Source organism: Talpa europaea, assembly GCF_964194135.1.
Source record: "Talpa europaea genome assembly, chromosome: 9".
In the NCBI taxonomy this organism is placed as follows: Eukaryota; Metazoa; Chordata; class Mammalia; order Eulipotyphla; family Talpidae; genus Talpa; species Talpa europaea.
In genome coordinates, this window is record NC_140076.1 from 19,199,534 (window position 1) to 19,225,074 (window position 25,541).

At 42.1% G+C, this 25,541-nt stretch overlaps 1 protein-coding gene across 2 annotated transcripts; it reads right to left on the reverse strand.

Moving 5' to 3' along the window:
• Nucleotides 1–4,079: 4,079 nt before the first annotated feature.
• RNF19B (ring finger protein 19B) lies at nt 4,080–25,541 on the reverse strand (the record flags this gene model as incomplete). Of its 2 annotated transcripts, none has more annotated exons than XM_084243574.1 (9): nt 4,080–4,545; nt 5,278–5,409; nt 8,134–8,341; nt 9,273–9,413; nt 10,978–11,092; nt 11,546–11,708; nt 13,477–13,618; nt 15,346–15,551; nt 24,907–25,541. In XM_084243574.1, 9 exons carry the CDS (start codon nt 25,539–25,541, stop codon nt 4,080–4,082), a joined length of 2,208 nt encoding a protein of 735 aa, XP_084099700.1. The 2 variants fall into 2 exon arrangements, with proteins under 2 accessions (XP_084099700.1, XP_084099699.1); XM_084243573.1 differs by having other exon boundaries at nt 13,477–13,621.

Genomic DNA, 25,541 nt, shown 5'->3' on the forward strand with positions numbered 1-25,541 from the left:
ATATTTAGAATGCCCATATTAATAAATTAAACCCAATTGAAAAGAAAGTTACATTCTTCTTTTCCTGGTCTAATACCTTTAGAATGAACCCATAAATCAAATTAGCAAAACCTTCTGTACACCTTTTCTCAGATCAGACTTTGTATTTGCCTTCCAGAAACTTACTGGGATCTGACTCTAGTTACAGATCTGATGGCAATAAGGAGTAGTGGATAGTACTGGCATTCCCTTTAAAGACAACTACCCCAGGCTCTCCAAGTAAGAGGCCCAGCCAATATCAGTGAGAGGAAGAAAGGTTACTTCTGCTAATAAGAGAAGTTAAGTAGAATCTGTGGGTTTAGAACATTGGGATTTTTTCCAAATGTACTCAAATGTTTCCCCTTTCTTATTTCAGGCTCCCACTCTTTCTGAAACAATGCCCTAATTTTTGCATAAAATACCTGGTAAGGCTATGAATTTATGTTGTAATTCAATATCTCAGACTCTCCATCTGATTTTCACGTACATAAGCATTGAGGGTATAAGAGAAAAAATTCTTTTGGAGGCTCTCCTATACATGCCTTGAGCTGAAAACTTAAAACTCTTAAGGAGGCTTTCATTTTCTTTCTTAACTTCTCTAGCACAGTCACTGCCATCTGAATCTTCATCTTACATGACAGTCTATCATGGCACCTGGTCTGCAAAGTCTTTCTTCCATAGCATTTCATTTCATTTCAGGTGACCCAACTATAAGTAACTTTAGCCTACCAGTTTACCTTTTCCAGTGGCAACTAGATCCTCATTTCCTGCAAATCCAACTTATTCCCAAGTATCCAGGAGTCCCAGCTTTGAGGGTCTACTGCCTGTAACCACTTTTAGAACCAAATTCTGTATCAATCTGGGTTCAGTGGTTACAGGAAACAAGATCCTTTTAACTATTTTAAGTAGAGAAGGTTCAATATAAAGTAGGTGTTTACTAAAGTTGGAAAGTCTGGGCCAGTGGGCCATAAGCAAGACTTCCAAGAAAAACTCCCCGAATGGGTCTACCATGGAAGCTGCTACCATCAGGGAGATAAGAAGTCAGTCAACACAGGATGACAGTAAGAACACCATCACTGACTGTTATTTATGGATCAGAAAGCCCTTCAATACCCACAAAGCTAATGACAGGTATTCAATACCATGTAAGAGAAACCCAATGTCTTTATATCCTTGCAGGAGCAACCTGAATCACATCCTCCTACCACATCAGTTCGTGCATCTAATTGGCAAAGAGCAAATTGTATTTTGAACCTTGGTTTCAAAGACGTTTAGGACTTAAGAGTTCTTAGCTTTCCAGATTCCAGTGTACAAGAAAGCATATTAGAAAGAGGTTGGAAACGCGCAAGAACCCATTTACCATATCCACAAGTTTCTTTCCATTCACCCTTCTAAGTATGACTGGTGGGTGACCAGACATACCCTCTCCCAGTCTGAAAGTTAACATCAAGCACCCCAACTGTCTGGCTTTGAATATTACCTCTCTTCCTGACCTCAGACAACCTAAAATTTCCTTGTCTTCAGACAAGGAATAATAATCTTGTTCCCAGCAACCTCTAATCTACCACTCTCCTTGGTCCACTTTATTCTAGCCATATAGGTCCCTGTGCTGTGTATATGTGTGTGTTTCCAGCAGGCCAAGGCTAGCCTGCCAAAGGGCTGTTTGTACTTTACTCATGTCTGGAATGTTCTCCCCTAGATATCCACAGGGTCCTTTCTCCATTCTTAGTAAAACGTACCTTTATCAAAGAGACCTACATTATCCATCTAAAGATGCACCATCTGCCGCTCTCTTCACTTTGATTCCCTGCTTTGTTTTCTTCAGCACACTTAAAGTTCCTCATCCAGGTTATATATCTGATCATCTTTTTCCACTGGAGTTTAAGTTCTACAGGGACAGGAATTTTGTGTTTTCCTTATTGCTGCATCCCACACCTGAAATGTAGTAGGTATTTCAGAATGAATACATGCTGTACAAAGAGGAAATTAAACTTTCCCCATTTGCTAAACGGACCACCTGATTTTTCAATGCATTACTTATGTTCTCCTCCAGGTGGTGTTAATAGGCCTTTTCAGCAGCTGAAGTCCAGCTCATACAAGAGGAGTTTGCAAAGGATTAGAATGAGCTTAGTTTTTCATAGCCTCTAGTCTAGAGTTCTGGGATTTTCTCAGATGACACCCATAATCTTCCCTAACTTACTCTATTTCGTCAGGAGGAAAAACATGAGCCTTTATCAAATGCATGTTCAGTACACCATCTCAGTATCTTTACAACCCCATAATTAGGATTATTACTCCCATTTTGGCTAAGTGAAAACAGATTCTAAGTTGCCTAAGTCTCACAGCATTAATAAGTGGAGCCTAGATAATACAGGTTAGGCTGCAAACTCTTTCTCCTCCAACAGATTCCTTTGATTTTTCCCGTAGTTTGCTTTCTTGATGAGGCTTTAAGAAATTGCAAACCTTAAGTTGACAAAATGCATTTCAGAGATTTCCACACTGCCCCTTTTTCCCAATGGGTTCCCTTTCCCACACAAGGACACCCAGTAGGACACTTTCTTCCAGAGTCTCAAAGTCCACTGACAGCATTTCCTGTCCCAGGTGCAGGGAAATGTGCTAAGTCTGGCTGGAGAGATCAAGAGGTAAGAATCTTCCATGTCGGCTGTTGTCCAAACTCATCATCCTCATTGTTGTAGTAAAGCACAGGCCAGGAAGACAGAGAGCAGGTGCATCTGTGAAAGGAAACAGAAAGCCATCTGGTCCTCAGGAAAGGATGATTTTAGTTCTTCCTCTGGGCCCGGGGCTAAGGCTATAGAGGAGTTTGGCACTGGAAGTTCTTAAATACTGAGAGTTGGGGACATTAGGGGCATCAGAGCATAACATAGTCACAAAGGAAGTTATTGTCAGATTTGGAATATACAACAGGTCTCATGTATCCTTTAATTTTCCTGCTCTACTATGAGCTTTCATTTCTAAGGCTATTACTCTATAAAAAATAGACAAAATCCCAGTAGTACAACTTGGCTAAATTCTGATAAATTTATCAGATCTGATAAAATAAAATGCTTTTTAATGGACATGTCTCTTCTTTCATTACAGGTTTTAGTCAGAACCCGTAGTCCCTCTTACTTAGGCTAGATTGGCAAAACTGAGAAGGCTTTTTGGAACTGGAAGTATGTAGCTGACAGCCCAACAAACACCTCCATTATTGCTTGCTGGTTATGAAGAATCAGTACATTTTTCTTCCAGTAAGAACACTCTGTTCCCCAACTTATAACAGTTTAATAGTCACTGGGATCTCTCTAAAGAGCCACTGGCACTGCCACCCCTTCCCTCCTCTGGAGCACATTCCTCAGAGTAAATATAACGCAGAAAGGGTAGATCCTGCCTTAGTGGGAAATAGCACAGCTGCCTCTAGAGGGCAAACAAGGTTCATTTTAATCTACAGCTTCTTTTTCCAGCTGACTCAGCTAATTCTTCAGTCTGACTACAAGGTCTAAAAGAAGCCTAGCTTTGCTTCCTGTCATGCTAGAAGTCACCGGTTTATAGAGAACTCCACTGCAATCTGATTAGAATGTAATCCTTCTTCCCTGGAACTAGAAAAACTCAGATATAGAGACTGTGAAAAACATAGTGGTCTATTTCCATCAAACACTTGGCTCTGTGGAACTATCTAAGCCAAGGAAAAGGAGATGAGTTGAATTACGACAGAAATCTTTATTAAAATGCATCCTTCTGTAATATGTTAGCATACATACATACATATACACACATACATCTGTACACTCTTAACACACCTCACAGACTGCCACCATCAGTTTAACCAATAAATTAAAACTAGAAAAAGGGGGAAATAGAAGGGGGTGGGACTAAGGGCAAAATTTCCATGTTTTATCTAGTAAGAAATTGCAAATTTCTCAGAATTTCCCTGGGGAAAACCTGTGACCAGAGAATCTTTGAAATAAAATACATAAATCCCTGCCTCCCTCCCCCCCCAAAAAAAAGATTCCAAAAGATGCAGTTACAAGTGTGCTTCTCAGAACAGGAGCATTCATTCCTCTTCATACTCTGTCTTCTGCACCTTCTGGCTTTAAGACAGTCTTCCCCTCAGCTGGGGCAGAGAGGTTCATATGGGCACTTGGGCTCGGTGCACCTTGGGCTCTGGGGGTTGACGGGAAGGCTGCAGTATGGGAGCGAGGGGAGCCGCACTCATCTGAGGTGATGTCCGGCACATCGTCCGACTGGGTGTCAGAGCTCTCCAGGTCGCTGCGGATGCTCTCGGGCTGGGCCAGGCTGATGTCCCACGTGTTGCTGGCCAGGCAGTCTTTCTGTTCACAGCTTTGGTGTTTGCAGGGGGGGTCCTCTTCACTGCTGCCTCCGCCGCCACCACCACCACTGGCTTCTTCTTCATTCTCTGCCATCTGAGCATGAACATGGAGTGAATCCTCTGTGCTGCTTCCACTCACCAGCTGATAGTGGCTTGGTTTGGCTTCAATGTCCACTTGGATCTCCATATTGTTGCATTCTCTGTGAAGACAAAATCCACTTTGCTGAGTCATGTATGGGTCATGCTATACCTGTTGGTGAAAGCATTGTGTGGTTTCAGGATTAGGAAGTCTGAAAGCATAGGTAAACAGACTAGAGCTCACTTTTAGCAAAAATTAAAATCTAATCTAATACTCAAATAAGATGGACAATAACAGCAGCTTTGTTAACTTAAAATATACATACCAATGTCTTTAAACAACTAAAAAGGGTTTTACTTTTTACTACTGTGTCACAATTGGGGAAAAAAAAAACAAATCAGAATCTCTGCAGCATGCTGCACTGTAATCATACCATACCACATATACTAGCTTCTCAAAAATGAAGAGAAGTAGACTATGAGAGCTACATCAGCAAAGGGTGACATAAGCACAGAGACCACAGATGCACGGGTATCAATGAACACCAACCTAACTCTTTAAGCTCCACATGAATTATTATACTGTTGCAATAGCCAAGAAAAAAAGACCAAAAAAAAAAAAAAAAAAGGAAAAAACTTCTAAAAATAACCAAGTGCTAACAGAATCAAGCAAGAGATCATAGATGCCACTTCCATACCAAAGACTTGCTCAGTGAATTCACAGGTACACACCCTATAGATCCCACTAGATGGGGGATCTACACTGAGACCTGACAAAGAGGCATTGAATTTCTGAAGGCCTGTACCCAACCAAATAGATGCAACTTTTCCTGGACATCTGACTGTTCACATACCTGTCCTGTGGGTTGTAGGAACTGATTATGGAACCGGCCATAGCACGAGTGCTTGCGTTGTCACTAATTGCACCAAGACTGGCTGTGTCTTTGGGGAAAATTTCCTTTTGGACATCGGCTTGGACTTCTAACCTGTGTAAAGAGGGGACGTTCAAGTTAATATGAGACCTGGATATTCCAAGACAGTCTGCTTCTGGGCACATATCTCGTCCATTATTCTCTTACAAACTGAATTGATCTGATCCTCTACCATTGTCAAACAGCTCAAACAGATGCCCACGCCTTTTCTCTTAAGTAGTTACTGAAATCGTCCCCTCCTTCCTATCCCCACGACTCCTGCTTAACTTCAGGTCCTCACGATCTCCTGCTTGGATAACTGCAATTGGGCTCTCTCTAAAAGTCCTAAGTCCAAGTTAAACAACTTCTAGATCAATGCCGGTATAGACAAAGATCCAATTACTCTAACAGTTCTCTCTTGGCTCCTTACTGCCAACAAGCATTTAAGGTTTTCCTGATCTGCCTCCAGCCCTTTCTCCTGTCGAATCTCTCACCATAGGACCTAAATCACAATCACTTAGATTTTCTTTCTTTCCTTACCTAACCACACACATTTTATACCTCTATGATGTTGCATCCTCCCTTTAGAAGTTTCTTTTCTCTATGAGACAAACTCACACTCAGTCCTTAACAACAAAAGAAGCATCATCTCCCTTCACTCTCTCAGCAAACCAGTCACTTCCTGCTAAGTGCTCTCATAGCACCTGCCTGTTAATATCAATTTATACGTCTCTCTCCTACTCATCCGTGTGCTCCAAAGACCACCTCATTCACACTTTACCCTTCTTTGCACTAATAAGAACTCAAACATTAGCAATCAAATTAACCCAGGCTATGAGAATGAAGAAGATACAGGAACCCACTTTCTGTAAGAGTAGCAAACTTTCCCAATGGTATCTCAGAGCTGAGAACCCGTAACTATTTCCCTTCTTGGCTTTAACACCATTTTGTTGCACACTTAAGTATTTCCTCATAATGAGTTTCACAGTCAAACCCATCTGACTCATTCACTTCCTATAAAAGGCTTTCACAGAACTGGAACAGCTGGACTGGTTAAGCTGCAATTTCAGCAAGTCAGTCTCCAATTATGTCTGTCTGCTTATTTACAGGGGTGTTGGTTTTAAGAAAGCACAGCAGTGAATTCTCTGGTATGTGGGGGCGGGATCCCCTAACGAGACAACCACTCAGAGTCATGAGACACAAACAGGTCAGCAGCAGCCTATAGATGCACATTCAAACCACCTCATTCCTGCTGCCTGTGCCTTCACTCTGCCACTGCAGCCTCAGATGTCTTTCAAGAGTGTGCCACGTCCAGGAAAACAAAGTAGTGCAACAAAGTAGTGGAAAGTACATCAAGTCAGAGAGCTGGGTTCTAGGTTCAATTTTTGGACAGAATCATTCTCAGAATTAGGAGAGGTCTTTAACAAAGGATATCTGCTCAAGTGGTTCCCAAATGCTAGTCTGTGCAATGACTATGCTAGAACCATCTGGGGTAGGTTTTCCAAAGCACAGGTCCCTAGATCCCAACATTAACAGGAGATTCTATTTTATTAATTCTGAAATAGGTCCCTGAAATCTATTTTTAAGAGGCTCCTAGGTGACTGACAAGCAGCCTACCTGCCATCTGTTGCTTGAATCTTTCTATTAGCAAATGGTCATCTGGTCTCACTTCCAGGAATAGGCAGCTCAGTATCTCTACCAATGTAACCAGTCCTTCTCTGGACTTTTACATAGTTTCCCTATATATTGTCTTTATTGAACTATTAGTTTCCTTCTATACCTAGGTCAGGTTGTCATCATCTACCTCTTGGTAAGAGTCAGAAGACTAATCCTTTTTTTCTAGTTCAAGGCCTTTCAGATAGTCAAAGGCAACTATCTCCCTTACCTCCCTACCTTGATTTGCTCTACCTTTACCCCTCTCTGGGGTTCTCTTCTCCAGTGAATTAACTGTCTACTTCTTATGTAACATATACTATGTTACATCTGAGTATGTTCCAGTTTGTCTAAGTGGTAAAATAATTCAGTCAGTCACAGCATTTTTAGTCACAAAGCTTTACATGGTATAAACTAGAGTTCATAGAGTTGATTTTTCCTTATCTGTCAAATGGGAATAGGAAAAGAAGGTAATAAGGATTATAGCACCAATAAGTCTACAAGATACAGGATAACACTGTTCAACTGAAAAGCCAGTGACAAGCCTAATATGTGCTTTCTCTCCCTAAAGTAGGCAACCTAATGTAGTAGAGGGAGGATTTGAAGTCAAGATTATTCTTTTTATGTAGTTACTCTGGTATGGTAGAAAGAACACCAAACTTTGTGTATGTCACTTAATCTTTCTTTCTGGGTCTGTTTTCTAATCAGAAAAATGGAAACACACATACACACACACACAATCACTGATGATTACATCAAAAATGAGATGAGGGACCTCCCTGGTGGCGCAAGTGGTTAAGACGCAACCTATGACGCTATTTACAGCCTCTGCAGCATGAGTTTGATCCCTGGCCAGCCAGGGAGCAACCCACATGGCGCAACAGACCTCTCCTGACTTGCCTGCTGCTCCCCTCAGCAGAGTATTTCAGTCAGTCTGCCTGTTCTGTTCCCCACTCTGTCTCTGGTGAATCCTCTCACCTCCCACATCTCTGGGCTGTACCCCAGCTCTTGTATGCATAAATAATAAATCTTTAAAAAAAATGAGATGATATGTGTATAGGGCATGCCTGCCATACAGTAATGATTCAATACAGATATGCTACTTCTTAAAATTCCAGCTGGCTCATAAATTTTCTATTTGCCTACCTGCTGTATTTTCCCTTGCCACTGGAAAGAATGCCACCACTGAGCGTGCCCCCTGAGAGGGCTGCAAAGCTGGCTGTTTCACTGTATGGGCCCTGCATAACACTGAGTCCATCTGTAGGGCTTCCACTGGTGCTCAACACACTGGTCAAACCTTCAATGCTGCTTTCCCCGATGCTGGGATTCTTGAGGGCTCGCCAGGCATCTGCCACTGGGGATGGAATCAAGCATCTCAATTCAAAATAGCACAGCATCAAAACAGTCTGGCATTTTTCTGCAATGACTCTTCAAAGTGAAGGACATTCATGTAGAAACACACTTGTTTATTCACTTAATGAATAGCTACTATGTCAGCTACACATATTAGGCGTTTTAACATGTTTATATTTAACAATCTCATTAACTAGGCATTAATAGTCCAAATTTTAGATGAGAAAGCTAAAAACAGAACAAAATGTCTTGTCCAAGGTCATAGCAGTCGCACAAAACTACAATTTTGATTGCAAGTCCACTCTCTTATCCATTACACCATAGATGCCATCCAATTAAACATGAAGATTTCAAAATAATTTAGATCATGCATAACTTCTAGTAGGAAGCCTGAAAAATCTTTGAGGATTCTGTGCCCCCAGGTAGTTAATATGGTAAAGTGGAAAAGACATCAAAGTAGAAGTCAGAAGACATGTTCTAGTCTCAGCTCTGCAGAAGCTCTTAAATTCATTGAACAGATATTGAGACAAAAGCATGCAGAAGTTCTCATTAAGCGGGGATAATAATAGTCCCTGCCCTCCCTCTTCAGAGAGCTGTTGTAAAAAGCAAGTGAGATAATAACTGTGTAAACTCCTCTGAAATTATAAAGTACTGTACAGATATAAGACTCTACTGCAATCACTACTATTACCAGCATACTTGGAGTTACATGGGATCCTACTAGTTTGTACCTGCCACACAGAGGCAAGTACCAGAGGAATTAACCTAATAACTCTAGAACAAAGAAATGAAAAGCTAAAAATACTTTACCCCCTACAAAGCTCATTATCCAAAATAATCCAATGACAATCTCTTTGTAAAAATGTGCTAAATTTTACTGATTTTTATCTTGTATCCCATAAGTTCAAAGGGAAACAAAAATCCTCTTTTACCTGTAATTGGACCATCATCTTCATCAAACTCAATTTTCACTCCCTTTCCATTGGCTGTGCTAACTCCACAGCCACCTCCACGACAGAGAGAAATGGGCACAACCCCATAGACATATGCCAGCATAATGGGGACGCCAATACCTGGGGGAAAAGAAGGAAACACGTCAGTAGGCTACCAGGCTGCAACTGCCCTGAATTCTCCTTCCCAGCCTGGGCACAGACAAACCACTTTACAAAGGGCCAAGGAAAGACAGAAGGGAGCTATGCCATAGAGGAAGCCAGGTATAACAGAATAACTGGATTTGAAAACATAAAGGCCTGGATTAGAATCCTGACTCTATTTTACTTAGCCATATGATCTTGGATGTGATATGTCTTCCCAGAGTTGTCAATGACTGAGAGAGAATATACATACAATACTCAGCACAGGAAGTATATGTTGTTTTCAGTGTTCACTTTCTATTCATTGCTGACATGCTAATCCAAGAGTCAGTCAATAATAAAGTATTAAATAAGTGACTCCTGCGGTTTAGTATCCCTCTAGAGTGCTAATTCTAAAACCTCACTGCTGGGGGAGAGAGATGGCTTCATTGTTAAGGGTACAGGTTCTGAAGTCAGACTGCCCTAATTCTTTTTTTTTTAAAGATTTATTTATTTATGCATACAAGAACTGGGGTACAGGCCAGAGATGTGGGAGGTGAGAGGATTTACCATACAGAGTTGGGAGCAGAACAGGCAGACTGACTGAAATACACTGCTGAGGGGAGCAGTGTATTCACCATGTGGGTTGCTCCCTGGCCAGCCAGGGATAGAACTGGTGCTGCAGAGGCTGCGGATTGCTTCATAGTGCGGTGCTTAACCCTTTGGGCCACCAGTGAGGCCCCATGATTCTTGTTCTGGCTAAGTGACCTTGGGCAAATTATTGCACCTTTCTATCACAATTGTGCTGCTGTGAGGATTAAATTAATACAAGCAAAAAACCACTCAGAACTGTTCCTGGCACATGGGGAGTTCTCAATAAATGTTAGTTGTATTAATTTCTTTTTTTATTTTTATTTTTTTTAATGATGAGAATTTAGATTTTTTAAAAAGATTTATTTATTTATTTATACAAGCATTGGGTATAGTAAGAAATGCGGGAGGGTGAGAGAATTCACCAGAGCCGGGAGCCGAGCAGGCAGAAGGACGGAAGTACACTGCTGAGGGGACCAGCGGGCAGCAGGAGAGGTCTGCCCGCCCTGTAGGACCCTCGCCCTGTGGCCGGGGATCGAACAGGCACTGCAGAGGCTGTGGGCAGCTTTGCAGCCCAGCGCTCAGCCCTTAATTTCTTTTTTTAAAACAAACCCTCATACCTCTCAAAACACTGTGAGGCATTAAGCAAATCAAAATAAAAGTGTTTTTTGGGTTTCATGGCAAGATGATGAAAGGTGAAAAACTAGTATCTTTAATTCAACCTTTTCTCTGTACCCGAGTGACTTGGAGGCACTAATTTAAGAATGAAAGACCCCATACTGATAATTTAGTGTGCCTGATAATCATAATAATAGTGCCTAATAGAGTTAACTACCAAGGTGGGTTTGGCATAAAATGTAGACACCCTCAGGGTGAAATACCTGACTAAACTGCTACAGCCAGAAATCTGGTATCTGTGTGGGGAGACTATGGGTGGCGGTGGGGGGAGAGGTCATGGTCATGGCTTGCTTACCAACACTAACTGCAGCAATAACTGGGGATGCAATGACAGACAAGGTCACTCCTCCTGTGATAGCCAAATTCCTCTTATGTTTGGAGGTTTTTCTTCCTTCATATCTGCTGTGAATCTAAGGATAAAAAAGAAATTCCAGGTCAGTAGATGAAGACATTAATCTTTTTTTGCCAGGGACAAAAAGGGAAAGTTTATATTCTTTTATAAGCTAGCTATATTAAAACATATTCCCCACTCCAAAGAAACATGTTTCTCAATTTTGAACCTAACTCAAACTAGGTAAATACAACCTAATACAGAAAAAGTTAACCCAGAAAGAGACAAAATAAATCAAGAGTGAAGTAAGCATTTCACCTCTAATCTCTGAGACAAACCAGGCCCAGGATGTTAATAAGAACTATCAGATCTCTTGGGGGTTTATGAAAGTCCATTTAAGAAATTAAGGTTATTTTTATCCAAGAACCAGCTGGTTTTCAAGCAGCTCTGAATTATAAGCTCTTCCTATTTCCTTCAGACCTTTACTAACAAACCTAAAGATGAAACATGCAAAGAACTCAGCATGTCTTACCTTTCTGCCAACATAAACAGGAATGCCAATGACCATGGCAGGAATGGCAATGCCAGCAATGAGGGAAATCCCCACGGGAGCACCAATTAATGTGCCCAGCTGCCAAAGAATTTTCTTCTTGCGACTCCATGGCTTCTTGCCCCAGAACGTACAGCCAGAAGGGCTGAAGAAGAAAGATGCTAAAGTTAATGTCAATCTTACAAATGCAGCTTAATCATGCAAAGAACTGATAACTGATAAGAATAAGAACTTTCTTTTTAATAGGAGTGATTGTTACAGGAGATTACAGGAAATGAATATATTGCATATCAAGGAGCAAAGGACAAAAGCCAGACTATTAGAGCTCTGGGATCTTCTTTTTTGTAAAGGCAGGCCTATTCACTTGCTCTTTTCTGTGGAACTCTGCCCTCCCTAATCCCCAAACTGATCCAGCTTCCTTGACTGATAGCATTTGGAATAGTATTTTCATAGTTTTCCCACATGACATCACATTAAGTGCCCTGCAGCTAATAACACTTTGATTTGCATAGTTATTTTGGTGTATGTCCTACTACATCCAATAGATATAGCAAAAGACCTTGTTACATACTTTATATTACATTTGTACTCAGTTTGGCTACTTTACACTCAGCCCTTCTGGGTCCAACTATTTTTACTCGTTACCATTGTCCTGTCTTCTACCAGATGGGATAATTTTGAAAACGGGGATATCTTATTCATCCATGTCCCTAGTAACTGGCACACTTTAAGTACTCAAATGTTTGCTAAATAAGAAAAGTGTTTCACCCATACAATCATCTCCTGAATGTTAAGTTTGTATATATTAATTTCTTCAGGACAGTATTTTAATATTCACTGATTTCTTTGGACACTCACTACATGAAAGAGCTGTAAAAAGGTATCTCTGGCCTTAAGAAACTTACAGTTAAAGTAAATTAGATATGTGCATGAAGTAATGATGATGTTTATAAAGAAACACTTAAGGGCCTCTCCCTGGTGGTGCAAGGGGTTAAGCACCACACTATGAAGCAATCCGCAGCTTCTGTAGCACGAGTTCAATCCCAGGCCAGTCAGAGAGCAACCCACATGGCCAGGCAGACCTCTCCTGTCTCGCCCGCTGCTCCCCTCAGTAATGTATTTCAGTCTGCCTGTTCTGCTGCCCACCCTATCTCTGGTGAATGCTCTCACCTCCCCGTATCTCTGGCCTGTACCTCAGCTCTTGTATGCATAAATAAATGAATCTTAAAAAAAAAAGAAAAGAAACACTTAAGAAATGTCAATTAAGAAGAATGAAGCAGAAAAGGCTGGGGAAGGCATCGCAGATGAAATGACATTTAAGTGGTCTTTGAAGGGTGGATAAGAACTGAACAGTTGAGATAAAAGAGGGATGCTCAGAGGATGAGGTGATTAGAAAGCATTCCAGGTAAAGGAAAGAACATGAGCAAGTATGGATGTAAAAACACAGAAGAGACACAAGGGAACATCAAGTTCAGATTATCTGGATTATAGCTTGTATGAAAGCAAAATGGAACAAACTAGAAAGATAGGTTAGGGCTAAACTGTAGAAAGCCTTAAAAGTCAAGCTGAGCAGTGTGTTTCAGTCAGTCTGCTTGTTCTGTGCCCAACTCTGTCTCTGGTGAATCCTTTCACCCCCTGCATCTCTGGCCTGTACCCCAGCTCTTGTATGAATAAATAAATCTTAAAAAAAAAAAAGTCAAACTGAGGAAATTGAACTCTTTCTGAAGGTAATGGAGACAGTCACTGGACATTGCCAAGATGGAGAAAAATATGATCAGAGAGCTGCTTCAAAGGAATTTTCTGCAGTTTCCTTATGTTATAATAAGACAATTATGTCTTTTTTTTTTTTAATCCTTCCTAAATCAGTAAAAGAACAAGGAATATAAAAGCAATGAACACATTTCCCATCTCACCTGAGGTAATGCAAGTCTGAGATCTCTTTCATACAAAGCCAACAGAATTCACAGCCACACACTGCACAGGTCATATGATTACAGCTTCCATCATTCATCTTAATAATGTAAGCACTGCATCGTGGGCATGGCTTGATGTCATCTGCTAAGAAGGGAAGGAAGAATGGGTAGAAAAATACCCTCAATTAAACCTAGTTTAATTTTATTATTCCTAGGAATATACTTAAAGAAATGAGGAGGCGATCAAAAACTCATGACTGAGGATTCAAATTTTGCAACCTAGTTTGCTAGAAGGCTATGGCTAGACTCAGGAAATTTCAATAATGCATCCAGTCTCCCCAAACTGGCATCTTACATAGTACTTGAGCCATGCTCTGAGCAAGGAGACTTCCTTAGAGAGAAAGGCAGTTCTAAGAAAAATGGAATTTCCACCAGCTAACAGGCTGGAAGAATTAAAAGTAGAGTCCTACAGAAAAAATACTCTGCAGCTTGAAACTGGCGTTAGGTTTTGGAAAACTTAAGGTCAGGAAATTAATTTTTTTTAGACTCAGCAAGTTTCATTATGATTTGCTGTTAACACAACCCACAGTGGGTCTCCCTAGTGGCGCACTGTTTAAAGACACAGCACTATCAAGCTATCACCAGCCACTGCAACATGAGTTCGATCCCCAGCCAGGGAGAAAACCCACATGGTGTGACAGACCTCTCCTGTCTTACCCACTGCTCCCCTCAGCAGTGTATTTCAGTAGAGCTGCCTGTTCTGCTCCCCACTCTGTCTCTGGTGAAACCTCTTACCCCCCACACCTCTGGCCTACACCCCAGTTCTTCTATACAAACTTGAAAAAAAACACAACACACAGTCCCTCCCATGATACTTTCAAATTCGAAATCTAAAAACAATTGGGTATGCTTTGTAGCATATACCTGGGAATTTCACAGCCAGCTAGGAATTATCCTATTAATATGATATTTAAGAGATTATGTTGTGCCAGGAAAAATTGAATAGTAAAATTCCGACTAGCCTCTCCCATATGACATCAGTGAAGTAAAGTACATTTATAAAATGCAATAAACCCATTGATATTTTAAAATAAGTTTACTCTGACTTGTAAAGGTTAGAACTAAATGTGTGATATTCCTCCTTTTAAGGTTAATCATTAATCCACGCTAATAATATTTCCTTTCCTTAAATCTGTACCTTACTTCCAAAAGCAGTGATACACTTAAAGCAAGTAGGAAAAAAACAGTACAATTTTAACACTAATTAAATGTCTTTCTGGGGGCCTCCCTGGTGGTGCAAGGGGTTAAGTCTCAGCACTATGAAGCTATCCGAAGTCAGGCAGAGTTTGATCCCCGGCCAGGAGCTGACCCACAGGGCTCAGCAGACTTATTCTCCTGCCTCGCCCACTGCTCCCCTCAGCAGTGTACTTCAGTAGATCCGCCTGTTCTGCTCCCCACTCTGTCTCTGGTGAATCCTCTCACCGCCCACCCGCCCCCACCTCTGGCCTACACCCTAGCTCGTGCATGCATAAAATAAATCTTTAAAAAAAAAGAAAATCTTTCTGCTCACCATGAAAGTTCTGAGAAAGCCCCTTGCAAAAGGACCTGATTGATTGCTCTCTAATCTGAGACATATCACTAAGAAGGTAGAAACTAGAAAATTTGATTGTGTTGTACTGCTGGTTTTCCTGGGTTGAATAACTGATGATGACTGTAGAAGGAAGTTACATACCAATATAATATTAGAAGTATTATCAAATACTTTCTGTTCTCTAATCTCAGGAAATATTTGGTTATAGAGTAAGGTACTCTCTCCCAGCTTTGTGTTCACATATAATATCAACAGAGATAAGACAATGCAACTTATACCTGGTCCAGATTCTTGCCCATAACTGAGACCTGAAGTGTGCTTGGTCCGTACTCGCAAAGTCTGTGCCCTCTGCTGACGGGCCATATCGCATGTCTGATTTGGATGCCATATTTGCTTGCAGTGGTAGCAGAACTCAGTCTGGCAGCCTTCCCTCTCACAGGTCAGCTTTGGGCAGCTGGCACAGCCATAGGCAATAACAGCATAACTAGGTAAGGAAACAAGAAGAGAGATCATAAAGTAGAATGATCTAACACAGATATTATTCATCAGTTCCAATGAAGTAGCACTGTTTGGCATCCCCACCACCACCACATATGAAGTAGGGAAAAGCACACACATAACACATGCACAAACATGCTTAACAAACTGTGAAACATTATGTGTGACAAAGTTAACTTCTTGAGATTCTAAAAACACAAGTCAGGCCTCCCTGATGGCACAAGGGGTTGGTTAAGCATCAGCACTATGAAGCTGTCTACAACTACTGTAACACGAGTTCCCTGGCCAGGGAGGTGACCCACATGGTGCAGCAGACCTCTCCTGTCTTGCCTGCTGCTCCCCTCAACAGTGTATTTCAGAACATCTGCCTGCTCTGCTCCCTACCCTGTCTCTGGTAAATCCTCTCACCCCCCCGCACCTGTGACCTGTATCCCAGTTCTTGTATGCATAAATAAATCTTAAAAAAAAAAATAAAATAAAAACACAAGTCACTTATTTCCTGAAAAAAAAAAAAAAGGGGGGGGCCCTCCCCTGGTGGCACAGCAGTTGAGCACTGGGCTGCGAAGCTGCCTGCAGCCTCTGCAGTGCCGATCGATTGCCGGCTGCAGGCGAGGGTCCCACATGGTGTGACAGACCTCTCCTGTGGCGCCTGCTGATCCTCTCAGCAGTGCATTTCATCAGTCTGCCTGTTCTGTTCCCTGCTCTGGTGAATTCTCACACCCTCCCTCACTTCTGACTATAACCAGTGCTTGTATAAATAAATAAACAAACAAACAAACAAATAAATAAATACATCTTTTTAAAAAAGGGGGGGCATAAAATATTTAGCATGAATTCTAGCACATATTCAGTCACAGTTTAAGCTGCTTTATGAGTAGTCTGCCACAGCGAGTTTCATAAATAACAGGGTACAACACTATTTCCTTTTGATGGTTTGCTATATTTAGAGATTAGAATTTGTTTACATTAAAGGACAGATCATTTGTAAAATAAAGAGCGACAGCAAAAAAAAAAAATGAGAGTATATTTTTTCATTTTTAAGTTCTGACCACATTCTGAGAGACAATAGTTAAGGATGGATTCATGGAAAACTTCCACTGAAAGCTCATTTTATCATTCTATATTCCCCCCACCCCCATTTTTAAATTCAAATCTATACCTTGAAATATCTTATTGCATGACAAGGTTCAGAATCCATTAATTAACATAGAATTAGGGCGTACCTCCCTTTCTCTCTTCTGATACATTCTCAAGATAGGCAAGATTCAGACTATCAATACCAGCATCAATTATCTCTTAAAATTCATGCTTATTTATCAATAATTAGATAAACAATCTAATATATCTATAAACATAAGCCAGCCTTTCTAATTCTAAACATGACAACTAAATGTTCAAATTACCCTAACAAGTAGACAGATGTTCAAAACAAAAAAATTTTAAAAAGATTAAAGTAATTTAAAGAAATAACTGGAGAGTGTAAAATAACATTCACAGTTGTGAAATTTCACACAAGTTTTAAACAGATCAGTGGCTGCAGGTGTAGGTGTTGCATCTGGGCTTTGTTTTCCCCTATTCTACACTCTCCTCCAATAACCAAACATTTCACAAAATGTATGCAAAAGGCTTAACATTTTTTGGGAGGTATTCTGTGGCTTGTTCCTTTATCTGAATTTACATCAGATGTTCATAAAAGCAACTCAAGTTCTTGGGTTTATCATAGATTCTACAAGTTGATTTGAGAATGACACTAAATCGACGACAAGATACCCTCTACGTTATATAATGTATGTATAAAGCCTCTTCTCAGAAAGAGCAAAGTAAGAATAGGTCAATGTATTAATGCAAATGATTCATATCCTGTAGGAGTTCTAAGCAAATTACCCCACCTAGCTGCAAAATAAACAACTTTTCTCCTGAAAAAAAAGCGACTTGCTTGCTGTTTTGTGTTAAATGAGAAAGGTAGTGGATGATCTCAGAAAAGTATTAAGCTAACATCTGACCATACAAATAAGATAATTAGTTGAAGAAGTCTTGAACATTTCATGATACATTCCTACCTCATGTAGGAGTAAATATTTATTTATTCCCACTACCTACCCCCACTATCTCTTCTATCCCCTCAGTCCATTTCCCTTCCCACCTTAGAGTACTGTTCACTGGTTTTTGAAAGTGTTTTATGCTACTGAATTGTCTGCTATGTAAATGTCCAGTATCTGGTTCTATCATTTTGCTTAGGAGTACATATTTTATTAATAGACTATGTTTTGGGGGTTAAAAGAAGGAACATTTGATAGAACTGACTGTTAATTTTGGGTGTTGAATTTGGTTCCAAGGAAGTAAAATAACCCAGAGAGCCTCTACCATGACACAGAATTACTCAGGGCACGAGACTTGGTGTTCCAGTTTTCGGGCGCCTGGTCTGGGATCCTTGCCTCTGACTCATACTGCATGACATTGAGCTAATTAAAATTTAAATCTCCAAAATGGAAATATAAGTGCTGGCCACCTTAGAGTATAACCAAACGTTCTAAAACTGCATTTGAGATCTTGCCTTGAAAGAGATGCTATAAAACAGTACATTTTGTCCTACTTCCCAGCCTTTGCATACACTATTCCTTCTGCCGAGAATTGTCCTTTCCTTATTGTTTATCCTGGCAAATATTTTTTCATTTAAGAACCAGCTCAAAAGTCATTTTCTCTATAAAATGCACTTAATTTTTCCAGGTAGCTGGTTGCCCAGTTCATGCCTTTGCATAATTATTTTACAATACTTTATACATTGTATTGCAATTATCTATTTACATGTATTCTTCCCCAAATAGACTAGACTCATGGAAAAGTATCATCCATTTTTTAATCTTCAAAGTCTAATATACTGGTTCATGCTTCAGATGCCTACTGAATCAGTAATAGAGCCCCTCTCTTTTTGGGTATTTTTACATTACTCAAGGTATTATTCTAGCTCTTCTTCCGGGCGATTGCTCTCTTTAAAGCAATCATTTAAATTTATCTATGTTTCGGGCCTCCCTTGGTGGCGCAGCGGTTGAGCACTGGGCTGCAAAGCTGCCCGCAGCCTCTGCAGCACTGGTTCAATCCCTGGCCACAGGCGAGGGTCCCACATGGCACGCAGACCTCTCCTGCTTGTGCCCGCTGCTCCCCTCAGCAGTGTCCTCCGTCTGTCTGCCTGTTCTGCTACCCGCTCTGGCTCTGGTGAATTCTCTCACCCTCCCGCGCTTCTGACTGTACCCAGTGCTTGTATAAATAAATAAATAAATAAATCTTTAAAAAAAATAAATTTATCTATGTATCTATTGATTTAGGTGCTTAATCCTTTAAGTTGATATATTCATAACAGGGGCAAACTAAATTCTGAATAGGGCAATCTTGTTCCTCAGGCAGCTGGGAAAAAAACCTTATCTTTAGGACAGAATCTATCTCAAACATCTTGTTGGTTTTCTTCGATGTTCTACACCAAGTCTCTCCTACCTTGCTCTCTTTGCTTAGCCAAGCATTGAGGTTTGCTAATTAGTAGTTAAGTGGAAGGAGTAGGAAACTGCACGCTGGTAAAAATACAGAAGCATCCTTTGTCCCTCCCCCCACTTAGGTTCACATAACTTTTAGTAATTTTGTTAAAAGTCCTAAATCTTCAGAGACTCATAATGTGTGACAAGCTTGACCACAGCACCACCACGGATATGATTATGCTAACACACATGCTTAGCTAGAGGTAACCTGTTCCCATATTATGTCTGTACACTTCCCATCGCCAGGTCATGTAACTTCACTTGCAAATGGATCCTGAGCATGTGTAAGGGTGGTAGACATGGAGCAAGTCGTCACAATGAGCTCTAACCTTATTATCTTCCTTTTTCCTGACCTTTGCAAACCCATCTCATTTCTTGGCCAAACAACTGCAAGAGACTCTTCTATCAAAAAATGGAGACCAGGGCCTCCCCAGTGGCGCAGCAGTTGGGCACTGGGTTGCGAAGCTGCCTGCAGCCTCTGCAGCGCCGGTTTGATCCCCGGCTGCTCCCCGGCCACCGGAGGAGGGTCCCACACTGCACGCAGACCTCTCCTGCCGCCCGCTGCTCCCCTCCGCAGTGTACTTCGGTCCTTCTGCCTGCTCTGTTCCCAGCTCTGGCTCTGGTGAATTCTCTCACCCTCCCACGCTTCTGACTGTACCCAGTGCTTGTATAAATAAATAAATAAATCTTTAAAAAAAAAAAAAATGGAGACCACTCCATATTCCCTACTTCAATCCAAGTTCCATTCCAGAAGGTTACCTTTCATGATGGTACTCTTTTGCTTAAAATTATTCCACAAAAAAGAAAAAATTCCTTTACACCTAAACCTCTTCATATGGCTTAGGCCTATCAACCTGAATCTAGCCCACCTTTTCAGAGTGCTCTCTAGTTACCTCCCAGATCACATTCCCTGTACTGCACTTCCAGAGGCTACCCAAATTGACTCATACTGTATCTTGTATTTTTGTATCTCCATGCATTTGCTCATGACACTCTAGTTCATGATGCTTAAGGTATCCTCATCTTTGTTTGCCTGGTAAGAATTCCTACTCACATTCTTCAAGACCCAGTTCAAATCTAACCTTCTCTGTAAAGTCTTCCTTGACACCATTATGGAAAACTTTCCATTTATCCTCTAAAAGCACTTGTATTTTGTTTAGTATTTATTGTATCACATTTATAATTGTATGTCCAATTCTTCTTGCCTATCCGTCCTCATCTGTTTCTCCTCCAAAAAGCATGTTGTTCATAGTCTTTATTTTTCTTATGAAAAATCAACTATTCATCCCATTCTTCTGGGACCCAATTGAAAGAGTTTGTTCATGGGGTTGTAAAAAAAGTGAGAATATAGCTATCCTAGTTGGAAGATGCTCTCAACTCACTCAGAGCACAAGATTCATTAAGGGCTAAATGGCCAGAATAACTGTTAAGGAGATCAGAAAATAGCAAACTGTCAGGGAAAGTTTCAGTTAAGCCTAAAAGATGCCACAGAAAAAAAACAAAAACATGTTCCCTGTTGATCTAAGTCTGGGGAAATCATGCCATACTGAAGATTTACATTGTATATTAGTTTTAGTAAGACTTATAGTATATATACATGATCATGTTTAAAGTATCTAAGAAGTGAGCCTCTCCGGTGGCACAGCTGTTGAGCGCTGGGTTGTGAAGCTGCCTGCAGCCTCTGCAGCACCAGTTCGATCCCCAGCCGGCCGGGCGAGGGTCTCACATGGCGCGCAGACCTCTCCTGCCCCCCGCTGCTCCCCTCAGCAGTGTACTTCAGTCCTTCTGCCTGCTCTGCTCTCCCCTCTGACTCTGGTGAATTCTCTCACCCTCCCCGTGCTTCTGACTGTACCCAGTGTTTGTATAAAATAAATAAATAAATAAATAAATAAATAAATAAATAAATAAATCTTTTAAAAAAAAAAGTATCTAAGAAGCTCAGGAAAAAAATGGCTTTATGTTGTTCAATCCAATTATTTCCCAATTCATTTGGTCACAAAACATTTTTTCTTTCAAGTAATGCCTAAACTATACCATGGGAAATGTTGCTATAGATGAAAAATAGAATATAAGATCAAAAGATGGTTAGAGGCTGTAAAAAGGAGGTTACACTGTAAGGACCGATCACATAAATAAATTCTTAAAGACACAGAAAGCACCTTATAGGTCAGTTGTGAATAATTTTAAGCTGGGGAAGATGTAAAATGGCCCATTTAAGGATGAGTACATAGGCAAATATGAGAAAAATGTACTGGGCTGGAAGAGGATATAGATAGTAGGGAGAGAGGGCAGGGATTAAAGAGTTGTGAAACAGAAGGTACATAGCTAAATATTAAAATAAATGGTCCAGGAAGGTTTTAGAGAGGAAAAATACTCTTTCATGGACTGACAAATTTGTCTTGCTCAAGGAGCCTGCTCTTCCCTCATGAATGTCTTAGAAACCAACAGAAGTTTCCTGTTTAACGGATGGCTCAGTCCAGTTTTCAGGAAGGCCAATAGTTGATACTATTTGCTGGGGTCGGGGTAGAAGGACTCTGGAAGAGATAAGGGTAGCAGTGAGAGTCTCCAGTGGTAGACCTACATGAAGAATTTTCCTCAATCTTCTAGAGATTCTGAGAAAGTTTAAAGATTGGTAATAGGGCACTTGAGAGAAAAATACTTTGTGTTTACATTATTTGGGAGTTTCTGAAAAGATCTTGTTAAGTAAAGATTCTGAGGGGTAATATTGATCAACTTCCGTTTATTAGCTGTGAGACACTGCGCCCCAATGTAAACTTCCCTGAACAGGTTTCTCTTTTATAAAATGAATTTACCATGATCTACCTGTATGAAATGAAGATAAAATTATTTCTAAATGTGATTTTAGTCTGAAGATTTAAAAAGAACCATAAAAATGTTAGCTGTTTGCATTTTGAGTTAATTTATCTCATTGGAAGATATGTTTTAATGATCATACTTGGTAATGTGAAAGTTTTCCCATTGAAATTCATTTTTATTTATGAAATAAAACTATTCAAGTATGGGAAAAGAAAAATTCAAGGCTCTATTCTGTTCTACAAATATTTAGTAATCAAGTAATGATTTTTTATAATCTTGAGTAATACCAGTGACACTAGTGGACAGAATCCTGTAAGATGAATTACATGAGCCCCTAATCCTGCCAAACACACACAGAGCGAAAAGAGAGGATTTGGATAAATTTGGCTGGCAAGAACTTGATCTGTGGGGAGTAAATACAGCAGGTATGAGACTTCTGTTTCTCTTCTAGTATTCATTCATGATTTCTACCAGAAGCAGATCAAAATTGCTTGTAAAACAAAACAAGCTATTTTTTCTCCACACATTAAAAAGACAGTTGTAGACTGGCCACACTGGTAGGGGACTCATATGCCTGTTTGTGACGGTATTTTATCTACTTCTCTTCATCTAACACCTTCCATTGAAAATCTCAAAAAACCTCCCAAACATTAATCGTTTTCAAATCAAAAAAGGAGTAGGTCTATTTCAGGTGAGAAAAATAAAGACACTGTTAACAATAAGAATCAGAAAAGAAACTAGATTCTAGCATCCTTAACTCTAGTCTACAACTGATAATATGACAAAAAGAGTTAACATCCCCAATAATTCTATAAGTCCATGCTTTTTAAAACAGAGGTTGAGCAGAAAACAATATTGGCTTTGTTTGGAGTTAAAACAAGTGTTCCATGCCTGGTTCCATCACTCTCTAGTTATATGATCCTGAACAATTCACTCCATTTCTCTAACCTTCACTTTCCTCATCTACAAAACTAGATTAAATCTTACAATGTTTAAAGTAAGGACCAAATTAAATTTAGTATGACCAGTACCTCGATGCTTAAATTTCAGTTTGCTTTCTTTCCCCAGACTTCATTTAAGTTCACAAGTGACACAATAAAAAATTAGATATATAATTGTTATAATTCTTTTAACTAATTAAAAAAAAAACAAAACACCTCTGGCCAGTACTTTACTGAAACAAGAAAAGGCCTATTTCTTTAATAACTTCCCAATGAGTAACGGATTAGAATTGTCACTACCAAGATTATAAACTAACACTTGTCCATTTTTATTGATGTGAGCAAAGACAGGGTTTCAGAGAAGTAAAAAGCAAAAAGGAGCTTTTCTGGAAAGACAATCAATAATGCTACAGTTCTTAATTAAAATTCAAGGAAACTGACATCTCACAAAAGGAGTTTAGTATTCCAAATTGATGTAATGTTCTCTTAAGTAAATATTCCTTTGGTTGAGAAAATACATCCGTAGTGTCTGTAAACCCTGAATACCATATGTGTTAACTTCTTCAGTATGCACACCAGGCCACCAGATACAAGCAAACTCTTACAAGAGCCTGCCAGGTTCTCTGTGATATTTATTAACTGAAAGTGAAAGTGACCTACCATAAACCCACACCTTTGCCCACAACACTTCCAAGTAATTTAGAAACCCCGTCTCACTGAGGTTAATTAACACATCCATCTCTACACAAGTTTGGCAGAATTGAAAAACAGAAATTAACTTTCCTTACTCTCCTACACACTCTAAAATGCTTCTGTTAAAGGGAATAAGCACAGCATCATGGACATCTTAAAATGGCCTTGATATACAGGCTACAATTAAAAGCCCCGAACTTCTTTGAAGCAAAGGATCACGCAGCTTTTTACTAGCATTATATGTACACACTGCAAGGAGTCCCTAGCTCCTTTTTGTCCCTGAATCCTGACACACAAGAGAAAAATGAACTGTCCAAGGTCACCGAGCAGGTAATGGCACAGACTAACTGGAAATCATTTAGATGAGCCTCGGCTGCATGCAACTATTCATGGGAGGTACCCACAGTTAACAGTCAAATTTTACAAAGTGTGGTGGGGAGAATCTCCACGGAATGCTCCAGACAGTGAAATCTGGGGGTGTCATGTCTCTGCCGATACTGCATCTTTTCTCACTGACCCTAAAATTCAGCACCCAAAGTGCACTAAAATGACACTTCACTGAAACTCCAGATCAGAGGGCCTGGGGGATACATCTTTCTCTACCACATCCACCTCTCAGCATCCTTCTTTCCAGTAACCCATTGCTTCTCCGGACCAAGAAAAGGGCCCATCCACTGCTCAAAGCAGCAGTGCAAGAACCAGAGGGTGCCCCCCAAGAGCCTGGCACAGAAGACACTACGCCCAGAGTACCCCCAGAGCTCGGCCAATGACCTGTCCTTCCCCCGGAGAGCCACTCCCTTCACCTCCACCCCAACTTTCAGCAGTGCTGGCCAGTGAGCACACACCTTCTCCGCAGTGCTGCGAAGTCTGTCCCTAGCGAAACAGACACACCCCTCCAAAGCGCTGACCCCTCAGAATGATCCTCATCTCCTGCGCTTTGCCAGACAGCCCTCCCTGCCCGCAGTGAGGACACCCTCTCCTTCGGGGCAGAGGGACATCTGACTACCAGACCACACTGTCTCGCCAGCCTCCTGACTGCATGGACAGCTCCTTGACCCTCCCCGACGGCGCGGCCCCACCTCAAGCCCTGCGGCAGGGATGGGGCGTGGGGTGCCTGCCCCCCACTCCTCCGGGCTGGCGGGGGGCTACCGGCGAGCAGCCCGCCGCAGTGGCCGCCTTCCCCCCTCCCGCGGGTCATGCCTCGCCTCTCCCGCCAGGCGCCCTGGGTCTCCCGGTCCCTGGCCCCCCTCCCGCGCGCGCAGCCCGAGGAGCCCCCGACGGCCGGCCCCGCGCGGGGGGCAGCCCCCCGGCCGGGGTCCCCTCGCCGCGGCGGCCACCCCGGCGGCCACGCCCCCGCGCTCACCCGCAGTCCGGGGCCGGGCACCAGCGGCAGTCGGGGTCCGAGGCCAGGTAGCGGCGCAGCATGAACTCCTCGTACTTGTGCATGAGCGGCGGGTCGGCGAGCAGCAGGCGGATGTCGTGCGGGTTGAGCCGCTCGCTGCACTCGGGGCAGCTGATGGGGACGCGGCTCTCGCTGATCTCCAGGCGCAGGTAGTGGCGGAGGCAGTCCCGGCACGAGCGGTGCGGGCAGCTGAGGAGGCGCGGGGCCCGCTCGGGCGGCAGCCGCACCAGGCACAGCGGGCACTCCACCTCCTCGGGGCCCGCGCCGCCGCCCTCCGCCGCCTCCTCGGCGTCGCACCCGGGCCCGGCCGCGGCCGCCGCGGCCTCCGCCTCGGCCTCGACCGCCGGCTCGGCGGGCAGCGCCTCGGGCGGCGGGGCCTGGGCCGCGGCCGGGGCCGGGGCGGGCGGCGGCGGCGCGGCCGGGGGCGGCGGCTCAGCCTGGTGCTTGGCCCGGGCGCGGCGGCCGCGGGCCGAGGCGGAGAAGACGCTGTGGAAGGTGAGGCGCCGGCGCCGGCCGCCGCTGCGGCACTTGGGGTCGGGCGCGGCCGCGTGGATGGAGGTGGAGCGCGGCGACTCGGAGTCCTTCTCGGAGCCCAT